Raw genomic sequence first — 11,699 nt, 5'->3', positions numbered from 1 at the left:
TGAAACTCAATATTTTTTTCGTTTTGGAACTACCTCCAACAATTTTGTATGCTTTCTTTTTCTTGTACTGTTATGCCTTGATTAGGCGATTTCTTGTAGAGTTGTCACATTAAAAATATCGTAGAGGACTTCCATGGGTACTTCCCTCGTAACCCTTTTGTCAGAAAACCTTCTTTTCAGCTGATTTATGTCTTTTATGTTCCCATTTCGAACCTTTCACCATGTACGTCATTTTAACGACCTGTTTTATTATTTTGTCGTTTTCCCGACCTTCTTTTCCATTTCTGTACACTCTTAAAAACACCTTATCACCGGTGAAAAAATGAAAACTTTTACCATCTAGGAAACTAGATGGTAAAAGATTTTATTTTTTCATTACGTTCCTTTCGGGATTTTATCTCTAATTTTGTGGTTCTAGAACCTAGCTGTTCTTTCTAGCGTAAGGAATCCCATGAATGGATTTCTCTTATGTGTTTAAATATATATATATATGCTCGTGTATGTGGGAGTGTGTGTGTACGCGCGCGCGTGTATATATATATATATATATATATATATATATATATATATATATATTGCCCTTCCATTTCCTTTTTTTTTTTTTTGACCTTATTTTTTTTTCTTGACCTTATTTTACCTTGACCTTATTTCCCTTACCTCAAATTTTTTCCAAATTCTTACCACTCCTGAGGGTATTGCCCTTCCATTTCCTTTTTTTTTTTTTCTTTCTTTCTCTCATGCTTGATTTACCCCTAACCTGCTGTCCACCACTACTTAACCTGCCTTCCTCTAAATTTGAAATTACTACTATCCCTCAAATTAGATTTTAAATTCTTGTTTGATTCACTTGTCTGTGAAACAGCAGCATAGTCGAGATGTGTTTTCTTCTCTTACTCTTGTTTTTTGCAAACATTTTCAAAATGACTTTCTAAAATGAAATTCCTTTATGCAGCTGAGGAGTACATTTTCATTGTATTTTCTGTAGTGTTATCACTACATGAATAAATGGAGCTTGTACGAAACGTACGTACTGCTATAACCTATTGAATTTTTGTTGCTTTACTTCAAATATATATATATATATATATATATATAGTTGAAATTTATAGAAAAACAAAAGACGAAGACAGGTGTATGAACGACAAGCAGGTGTATTAGTTTGACGCTTGGTAAAATGAAAAACGTCTTTTACGTTTCGAGCCCACGCTCTTGAACAGAAATGAATAAGAGAAAATCAACAGAGAGAGAGAGAGATTGAAAACAAACTTGTAGATTTAGTGGTCAAGCATTATTGAAGTGGCTAATAGCAATTTAAAACCAAAAGGTACATATACAAACGTCACTAAAAGTAACTAAGGGTACAAGTAACCGCCAGTATTGCTAATAAGAGTCAAAATAACTCTTACCCGCGAACAGAGTATTTTCTGTACAAAGAGTACTATCTATTAACTGACAAGGGAGACAACCGCCCTACAGCACTACAGCAAGCGAGGGCAGCAGGTCAGCGGTGATTTTGGATCGAATTAGACCTCATGGGTGACGCTACTCCGTTGCCTAGGGTTAAGCTAACTTGACTTGTCAGTTTAGAGAAAATGCCACGCGAATCAGTGGCTGATTCAGTAAAATGGTTAAGTGATAATTATAGATTATTAAAGTGGCTAGTTGCAATTTAAAACCAAAAGGAACAAGTACGAAAGTCACTAAAAGTGACTAAGGGTTCAAGTTAGCACCAGTATTGCTAGAAATAAGAGTCAAAACATCTTTTAGCCACGAACAGAACATTTTCTATTCAAAGAGCACTATCTGTTGACTGACAAGGGATACAACCTCCCTATAGTAAGTGAGGGCGCCAGTTCACTGGTGATTTCGGATCGAATTAATCGGAGTCACTTTGAAGTTTTCAACATACATATATCGTAGTGGACTTGGGTGGAATTGCTTAGCTTCAGAGTTATGCCCATCAAGTATTCTCCTACTAAGATTATTCAGTAGACTGAGATTATAGACAAGCTACATATCAAATTCTGACGAGAAATTTTGAGGGAAATTAATTAATTGATAAATTAATTGATTAATCATGAGTGCAAACCAATATATAGTGATGAAATGGCTCTAAAAGTCATTCGAAACTCTCAAAAACTTGAATAAAGTAATGTAGCAACATCATCTTCATTTTTGCACTATCTCCGTTTCTTTAGTCTCTCTGCCCTGCATAACTCTTCTTCTCTCCTCCCACTGCTACGTGACCGGTCGATTTTAGGCGGTGCCGTTCTTTTTCGCCCTGCCTTTGACCAGACTAGTCACGCTTGTCTGAGCTCCTCGCTCTGCCTTTCTCATGGCTACTGTCCTTTAGGACATTTTCCATTTCTCCTTTGCGTTACCCACATTCGTCTGCTTGACGGTCGTATGGGCTTTTTCAGTTGTATATGTATAATTATTGTATAATTAGTTTATTTATTGTATACGTGCAATTGTTATATTATTTCAGTTTGTCTTGTTTGTTTTTGTCATTGTCGTATACGTTCGTTAGCTATTCTCAGTAGCTTTCTGCTCTGGGAGTGACAAAACGGAGTGGTATCAATCAAAGAATTTTGTTTAACTTAATTTAGAAACATAAAAGAAGTATAAAATAATCGCATTATTTATGGGATGACCCAATATATGACAGTTTTTCACATTGACCATCAAACAAATTCACTCACAAAGCATTGCTTGGACTGCAGCTATAGTAGAAAGCACTTGAAAAGATGCTGTGAAGCAGAATTGAATCTGAACCACATTGTTGCAAAGCAAGATTCTTAATCACACGGCCACACCTACGCCCATCGCTCAAAATTTTCTTCGTAAGATATGATGTTGATCGTTGCTACAATTATTTCATTGAATGCAAGTACTATCAATGTTGGTGATCGTATTGCTATTGTTTGAGAAACCTTATGGAAAATGAATAGGCTTGGCTTCATTTGAGGTTTGCCGAACCGTTTTTAATTCATATATGAGAATATTATGATGATGAGTTGATGATCGAGGAAATCTGTGGAATTGTCTGATATGGAGATGTGGTGGCTAAGTGTGAAAATCATAAACGTATGCTCTGTGTGTGTGTATATATATGCGTGCTATTTCTTTACTACCCACAAGGGGCTACACACAGAGGGGACAAACAAGGACAGACAAACGGATTAAGTCGATTATATCGACCTCAGTGCGTAACTGGTACTTATTTAATCGACCCCGAAAGGATGAAAGGCAAAGTCGACCTCGGCTGAATTTGAACTCGGAACGTAGCGGCAGACGAAATACGGCTAAGCGTTTCGCCCGGCGTGCTAACGTTTCTGCCAGCTCGCCGCCTTGTATGTGTGTGTATATATATATATATATATATATATATATATGTATATATGTATGTATATATGTATACATATGTATATATGTATGTATATATGTATACATATGTACATATAATGAATACGCATGTGTGTACGTGTACATATGTTTGCATGTGAGTGTAAACACATGTATATGTGTGCGTGTGCACAAAAGCATGTTCGGTTATGTGTGGGGACGTGTGTACGCGTTCGATTTCCTGTTTCCCATACGGTATTTACCAAGTAACTGTCGTTGCTAATATACCATCATCAAAACACAACACCACGTGACCTTCCTCGAGGATTCGCAGCCCACCATACGGTAATAGCAACCAACTTCTCTTATTCAAATTCAAAGTGGTTGAAAATTAACATCACCTTTGAAACTCAGAGTACCAACGAATTTCAATGAAACTATTTTGATTCATACATGTAACACCCAATATATTTGTTGATTGCCCTTCTTTCTTTTGTACACTCATTCTTGTATATATATGGCTGTGTGGTAAGTAGCTTGCTTACCAACCACATGGTTCCGGGTTCATTCCCACTGCGTGGCACCTTGGGCAAGTGTCTTCTACTATAGCCTCGGGCCGACCAAAGCCTTGTAAGAGGATTTGGTAGACGGAAACTGAAAGAAGCCCGTCGTATATATGTATATATATATATATGTGTGTGTGTGTGTGTGTCTGTGTGTGTGTGTGTGTGTGTGTGTGTGTGTGTGTGTGTGTGTGTGTGTGTGTGTGTGTGTGTGTGTTTGTCCCACCAGCATCACTTGACAACCGATGGTGTTGTGTTTACGTCCCCGTAACATAGCGGTTCGGCAAAAGAGACCGATAGAATAAGTACTAGGCTTCCAAAGAATAAGTCCTGGGTTCGATTTGCTCGACTAAAAGGTGGTGCTCCAGCATGGCCGCAGTCAAATAACTGAAACAAGTAAAAAGAGTAAAAGAGTAAAAGAGTATATATACATACATACATACATACATACATATATATATATATATACTATACACTTAGATAGATAGATAGATAGATAGATAGATAGATAGATAGATAGATAGATAGATAGATAGATAGATAGATAGGAATGTATGTATGTATGCATGTTATATATATATATATATATATATACATATAAATGAAGATTACGTACTCTTAATATTGAAAACAACAAGACTCAGTGCATTGTGTAGATTAAATATTTATTTATCACAAAAAAGATGACTGTAGTTTCGGAGTTCCGCAAAAAAGGTCTATTAAACAGCAATCTGTAAAAATGAAGAATTGCCATTATATGCATGGACTATGCTTAGATTATATACGAGGTACAATATATGCACATTTACATATATATAGATATATATAAATGTGTGTGTATGTGTGAATATATATTAATGATAATATTTTATAAGCTTAACACTTATAAAATATCGTTATTATTATTTACAGATTAATTAACAACTCAGATAAAATGTAGGAGAAATAAGGATAAACACAAGTTTATATTATCCAAATAACCATTATGCGGGCTTCAGCATTATGGTTGTTTGGATCCCTGCAATTATGTTCCAATGGCATTCATACACTCACTCAAGACGGGCCACAACAGGAACACGTTATTGCATCAAGTTACAGATAACTATGTCCAGATTTGAATAGAGGGCAAGGCATTTTATAAGTATTTGGGGAATAGAAAGGAAGCCATTGAGTCCCAAAAATACTACATTTCCCTTTCTCCCATTAACTTGTAACAGTCGTTGCGGTACTCATTTCGGACCCACATAGAATACTTTGAATTTCATCGCACTATTGCATCTTAAACCGTTTCTTTTTTTTTTCAGCTATTCGAGTGACACCATTATCTACTTTCTACCTTTTCGACACAGTGGTGTTAACCAACTAACTTTAAAATTAGCTAACTCTTCGAGCGGTTTTCACTTATTGAAAGTTAACAATCTAAAACCGGAAGTGCAGGATTCGCATACCTCTACAAAGAAATCAAGAACGTTATGCATGGGTGTGTTTCCAGTATTGCAGACGATAGTAATTTCAATATGAAATGTAGCGTGGATTCTTCCAGAAGTTTTGAGACTTTTTTTACTATATCATTACTACAAGAACGCAACATACCAGCTAATGCAAGAATTGAAACCACGATCTAGCGATCCCGAGTGCAATATCCTAAGCACAAGACCGTACACCTCATACACACACACACACACACACACACACACACACACACACACACTTTGCTTTAGATCTCCTATAAAGAATATCGGTGGTACAGAGAGTGAAGACTTGGAAGCTTAGGCAAGTACTGTGAATCAAACGGTTTCTACCCAGTATGTTCAGAGATCAGGAGTTAGTATGAACAATGCATCCTTTGTGATTTGCGTCGAGGAAATGATCAATGATTATTTTCACTACAATCATGCCGTATGACTTTTCCGTTCGCCTTCCAACTTGTAACCTACCTCCTTTTCTGATCCACTATTCTCTTTTGTTACCACTTTGTTAAAACTAACAAATTCAATTGGGGACATTCAGAATGACATTCTTAACAATGTTCCTAATTACTAATTACATAGAAATATACATGCATACCCGCATGCAAAAAAACACATACACGCATAAAAATATAGATATACGCATGTCACAAACATATGCAAAAACGAATACACATACGTATTTAAAACTAAGCTTGCTCACTGATCTGAGGCTAAATAGCAACAATTTTAAAATAAGTGATAAAATATTAACCAAGCTGAAACCAAAATAATCAGCTTACCTTTTTTGTTACGTCAATCCAAATTGATAATTCGTGAAATTTCAGTTCCAAATATTTTGCATGTGAAAGTTGTGTAATCTAAGTCTCTCTCTCTTACAATATAGTAATAATCCGCATTTACCACAACAAAGCACTTGCGACTAGGAGGAACTCTCCGTACTTTATAGACCTTAATCGATATATCAGGAGTCCCTATATTCCATGAAAAAGTGACAGATGGTGGAGAAGGTAACCCAACAATTGCTGAACATCTGATGATCCATGGAATTGTAAAGGTTTTATCACTGATCATTCCCAGACTCAGTATACGAGATCTCACTGGAAAAAAAAATGAATCAATATATGTAATTCTTTGAACAATAAGCCTCACAAAATATTGTATGTTTACACTGATAAAAATTACAATCTTCATACAACACTGAAATATTTAACAACACTTCCGATGGACCCTGTTAGTTGCTGATTCCAAGTGTTCAAACGTCTAACTTTATAACAAAAGCAATGCTTGAACAATTTAGAGCAGGACCAATCAAACAATAACTGTAGAGTTGTTGGCACTCCGTCGCTTATGACGTCGAGGGTTCCAGTTGATCCGAACAACGGAACAGCCTGCTCGTGAAATTAACGTGAAAGTAACTGAGCACTCCAGAGACACGTGTACCCTTAACGTAGTTCTCGGGGATATTCAGCGTGACACAGTGTGACAAGGCTGACCCTTTGAATTACATGCACAACAGAAACAGGAAGTAAAAGTGAGAGAAAGTTGTGGTGAAAGAGTACAGCAGGGTTCACCACCATCCCCTGCCGGAGCCTCGTGGAACTTTAAGTGTTTTCGCTCAATAAACACTCACAACGCCTGGTCTGGGAATCGAAACCGCGATCCTATGACCGCGAGTCCGCTGCCCTAACCACTGGGCTATTGCGCCTCCCATAACTGTAGAGACACAGATACAATCATACACGTATATACATATGTATGTATGTATGTATGTATGTATGTATGTATGTATGTATGTATGCATGTATGTATATATGTATGTATGTATGTGCATGTGTGTAATCCTCTCCTTTTCTTCCAATAGAGTCTTCCTTGGAAAGCTTCTCCAATGGACGTGAGTTGTTTCCGAGCGTTCCGTCAAATTTACTACTGTTTTCCACACTAAGGAATATTTAGGGATGTTTGGGGGAATGAACTTTTCAAAACTCTTTACTTTTATAACTATTTTATCTTTGTTCAGTACTTATGCTGAACACAATCATTTAGAAAATGTGAACATTTGAAACGATGCGTGATCTGTTGTACACGAAGTTTATATAGAATTGGAAGCTACCTGTTGGCATGTTTCGGCTATAAAAAAAAAAACACATTCAAAATGTTGTGAGACTATAAGGACACTGCAATTTATCGAACATGCTCTAAATTTTATCGATGATGATCTCGGAAAATCAACGGGAGCCATCACTAATTAAAGTCTGCAATACACAGGAAAGCCGTTTTATCCATCTATACCAAACAGTTATTTAAGAAAGTTAAAAACCTTCACGAACATGGCAAACTTTCGTTCTTCTCTGATCAGAAGAACCTCAACCAGATGGCTATGTAGAGATTCTTTTGATGCGTTGAGGTGCTGGAGACATCTGCTAAGTCCTGGATAGATGAAGTACGAAGTGGAAGGCCATATGTATTCAACATAAACTAGCTCCTTCACACAAATCTATGTAACCCAGGAATGGATTTCAGGCAATTTTTACTATCATGCAACACAAAAAAAAAAAATTATCGAATTACATTTCGCTTTCGCTTTCGCTTTCGTTTTATAAAATTATCAAATATATCCTTAAATATTTATCGCACCTTGTACATCATTAGCCAAGCATCCACTTCACTCTCCTGAAAATAGCACAACTACACACTGCACATATTTTCTAGAGTACTTTCAACACACTGAAAAACAGAAATCTTAAAACAAAAATGAAGTTGCTCATGCCCAAAACAACGCAGGAAGAGCTTGCAATGAAAATAACACTTCTGAAAATCAATCAATAATGGAACTGCATTAGTAAAAGCAAGTATTAAAACTGACCTTTCATAAACTTAGTTTTCGAATTTTCTGAGGAAGTGCCACATTTGTAGTGTGCTACATCTTTGCAAGTAGGATTTCGTTTCCAGCAGGTAACCTCACCTTCATTACAATAAGCTAAAGTACAGTCGAAACCATCCTTATTGACAATTGTTTTAAATCTATTTGTGGACTTGGAGCATTCAAGATATGCAACTGTAACTTCGTTTCTCAATAGTTTGAAATTAAGAAGATCCGTCACATTATACCGACATGTCATAGTTATTTTAGATGTCTTTCCAATGTCAATACCATCAGCAGGCGTCATATTTGTTATAGCAAAATCTACAAGTAATAAATAAATGAAAGATTTTTTCAAAATATATATATCATTTAGAAGAAGAAGAAGAAGAAGAAGAAGAAGAAGAAGAAGAAGAAGAAGAAGAAGAAGAAGAAGAAGAAGAAGAAGAAGAAGGAGGAGGAGGAGGAGAGGAGGAGGAGGAGGAGGAGGAGGAGGAGGAGTAAGAGGAGAAGGAGGAGGAGGAGGAGGAGGAGGAGGAGGAGGAGGAGGAGGAGGAGGAGGAGGAGGAGGAGGTTGTCACAAAATTTGCAACACTCATTAGCTATAAGCATCATTAAGGATAATCCGAAGCAGTAAAATAGTCAAGTGGATAAAGTATAAAGCTAACCAAGATATTATATACGCTTCTACTCTAGGTACAAGGCCCTAAATTTTGGGGTAGTGGGGCCAGTCGATTGGATCGACCCCAGTAGGCAACTGGTGCTTAATTTATCGACCCCGAAAGGATGAAAGGTAAAGTCGACCTCGGCGGAATTTGGCCTCAGAATGTAAAGACAGACGAAACACCAATTTCTTTATTGCCCACAGGGGGCCAAACGCAGAAATGAACAAAACAACTGATTGGGATCAGTAATACGTTGATTTTTACATAAAATATGAATATAAAATTATATAAAATATTTTTTTAAATCGAATGAAATTAATAATACAGAGACAACACAAATGTAGCGATGATCAGGTCACGCTCTGACCCCACAAGCCCCGATCTATCGCAGGTACCTTTTTTTTTTGTTCGACTTTTATAACCTATTCACACGGTTCCTTGCACGTACAATACTCGTGCAACGAGCTTCCATCTCTTTTTTAACATACCCTCCAACAGACACCTCTTCTCCAGCCACACCTTCCTTTTCAAATGAAAAGTTAAAAAAATGATCGTAAATCGTAGCCGGAGATAAAGTTGCCTGTCTTCATCCCTTTTATCCTAGTCTTCCATACTGTCTCTTTCGCTATTGCTACAACCGCGAGAAAACAACTCTTACCATCGTTTGTTAAAACTTTCGGTGGGCCGATTTTTATAATTGACTCTTCCTTCGCCGGACAACAGGTGTTCAGCATAAACCCACATTTCAGATATCTCCGAACACTGGACAATAGCGTGAGGGACGGTTTCCCTGTCTCCTCCACGTCTTGGACAGGTCGGAGACTGAGGCTTACCATGTATTGCGAGCTTATCCCAAACGGGCAAGGCACCTCTGTAACATTGCCAGGTCAAAGACTTTTGGGAGTTGTCCAACGTTCTCAACCCGAATGTACGATGGAACAGACTGTCCAGTTGAATATACCCGAGACCTAGAGTCGCCCCAGGCCATCGTCACATTCAGACTCTACCAACCCACTATATAAAATTCGTGTAGAGCTCCCACCGTTGCCCGAGCGCCGGAATAGCAGGTGGGCCTTACGGCACTCTTTATGCCATTCACTCGACCTCGGTCTACCAGGCTTCCTGTTCACAAAAACTTTTGAACTCGGGGAACATTTGTCTGGCCAGCGGTGACCACATCCGTTCACAATCCAAGAGAATCCAGAGATGCCTCAACCTCAACGCATGCCTACGCATCATTAACCAAGGCATCCCTAAACCTCCCTTTAACGGCTTTTGACAATAAACAGAGCGTTTCACAAGTGGCGACCTGCCCTTCCATAAAAAGCATCTTGCCAGCAGTTAATGTTTCTCTCACAGGGGAAAACACACGATAGTTTTCGAACGAAGACTCTCACACAAATAATTATAACAGGAACAATAATTATAACAGAAAATAACACAGAAACAGTCAATAGAAACTTGCACTTACCATACAGACGCACTCCAATAATAATTACCAATAAATTGAAACTCACACAGACGAAATACCGCTAAGCATTTCGCCCGGCGTGCTAACGTTTCCGGCAGCTCACCGCCTGCTAATCTATTATATATATATATATATATATATATATATATATACGTCTTACAATACATTCTATTTTGAGAAGTTCTAATTATTCGATTTTTTCTTTATTCACATAAAGAAAATGTTTTGTTTTGTTTGTTTGTTTGTTTTGTTTTGTTTTATGTATTGTTTTGTTTTGTTGTTTTGGCGTGATGTAACACATTTGTTCATCAATAAAGAATACGTCTGAAACAGTGGTCATGAACTACAGCCCATCTATGTTATTATCTATTCTTCACCTAACTCTGAACACTCAATACGTTTATATCTGGAGTCTATAATCGACTGTGAAATACAAGCAGTAAGAGTAACTGTGATGACACGTTGTGTATTAAGTCAGAATGCATAACCAGAAGGAAAAATCGTATTTCCTTTAGTAAATACGAATGTGTCAGTAGACATTGTTGGTGCACAGTTGCACTCTCCCCGACACATCATTGTCCCTTTTATTATTTAAATACTTGATTCTTTCGGATCCTGAAAATCTTATTATTGTGTGTGTGTGTGTGTGTGTGTGTGTGTGTGTGTGTGTGTGTGTGTGTGTGTGTGTGTGTGTGTGTGTGTGTGTGTGTGTGCGTGCGTGCGTGTACCTATGTGTACGCGTCTCTATATATACCTGCCTGTACCGATATGGGGAAGCATGCACAGAAGAAGAATTATGTGTGAGACAGGAATAATAGGATGATGAAAAAATTATGCAACAACATAGGTAATCAAAGGATGGAAGAGACCAGACTAAGGCTGAGTCGTGGAAGTGAAGAAAATAATATATGATTGTTTTTAGTCTTGACTTACTAGCCGAGGTGTAAGAAGTCATCATCAGTATTTTTATAATTAACAGCATCGTTGGTGTTAACAGACAAGTATACGACAGATGGTGAAATGTTTGTCAGCTCCCAGCAACTGAAATATAACCAAAGGACATGTCGGTTTGTCAGTAAATCTGCATGCTTTCGTTTTGTGCGATGTGGAAGTAAATGTACAAAGAAAATTACAAAAATGATGATAGAATGTGTATGAACGTAGGCAAACTAATATCCTTCTCACCAGTAAAAGAATGTAAAACACGTGTTGCCACTAACTCATCTAATATAACATATACTTGTGAAAAGAATTAAATGGCTTCAAAGTGCAAATGAGATATTGCGATATTGATGTACAGGCAATTAGACATTATGATACTAT

The 11,699-nt window shown here is 37.3% G+C and overlaps 2 protein-coding genes across 4 annotated transcripts in view; one reads left to right on the top strand and one right to left on the bottom strand.

Moving 5' to 3' along the window:
- The window catches only part of LOC128250265 (uncharacterized), a 99,477-nt gene that overhangs the window by 62,541 nt on the left and 25,237 nt on the right, over positions 1–11,699 (top strand). The gene's annotated exons all lie outside the window — the stretch shown is intronic.
- Positions 4,555–11,676, bottom strand: LOC128250270 (uncharacterized). Its single transcript, XM_089338098.1, has 5 exons — positions 11,562–11,676; positions 11,310–11,417; positions 8,244–8,564; positions 6,160–6,477; positions 4,555–4,639 (listed from the first exon to the last, which is right to left on the bottom strand). The coding sequence occupies exons 2-4, from the start codon at positions 11,356–11,358 to the stop codon at positions 6,173–6,175; spliced, it is 675 nt and encodes a 224-aa protein (XP_089194224.1). The 5' UTR covers positions 11,359–11,417; positions 11,562–11,676; the 3' UTR covers positions 4,555–4,639; positions 6,160–6,172.

Source organism: Octopus bimaculoides, chromosome 20 (genome assembly GCF_046866305.1).
Source record: "Octopus bimaculoides isolate indiv1 chromosome 20, ASM4686630v1, whole genome shotgun sequence".
NCBI classification, from domain to species: Eukaryota; Metazoa; Mollusca; class Cephalopoda; order Octopoda; family Octopodidae; genus Octopus; species Octopus bimaculoides.
Note: the sequence above shows the minus strand (reverse complement) of the source record. Positions and strands in the feature narration are given on the sequence as shown.

Excerpts from the sequence above, each read along its gene's own strand:
- LOC128250270 (XM_089338098.1), bottom strand. The coding sequence starts at position 11,358 with ATGCTGTTAATTATAAAAATACTGATGATGACTTCTTACACCTCGGCT. Across the intron at positions 8,565-11,309 it reads GACTTCTTACACCTCGGCTA|ATTTTGCTATAACAAATATG; the intron begins GTAAGTCAAGAC and ends TATTACTTGTAG. Across the intron at positions 6,478-8,243 it reads GAAAACTAAGTTTATGAAAG|TGAGATCTCGTATACTGAGT; the intron begins GTCAGTTTTAAT and ends TTTTTTTTCCAG.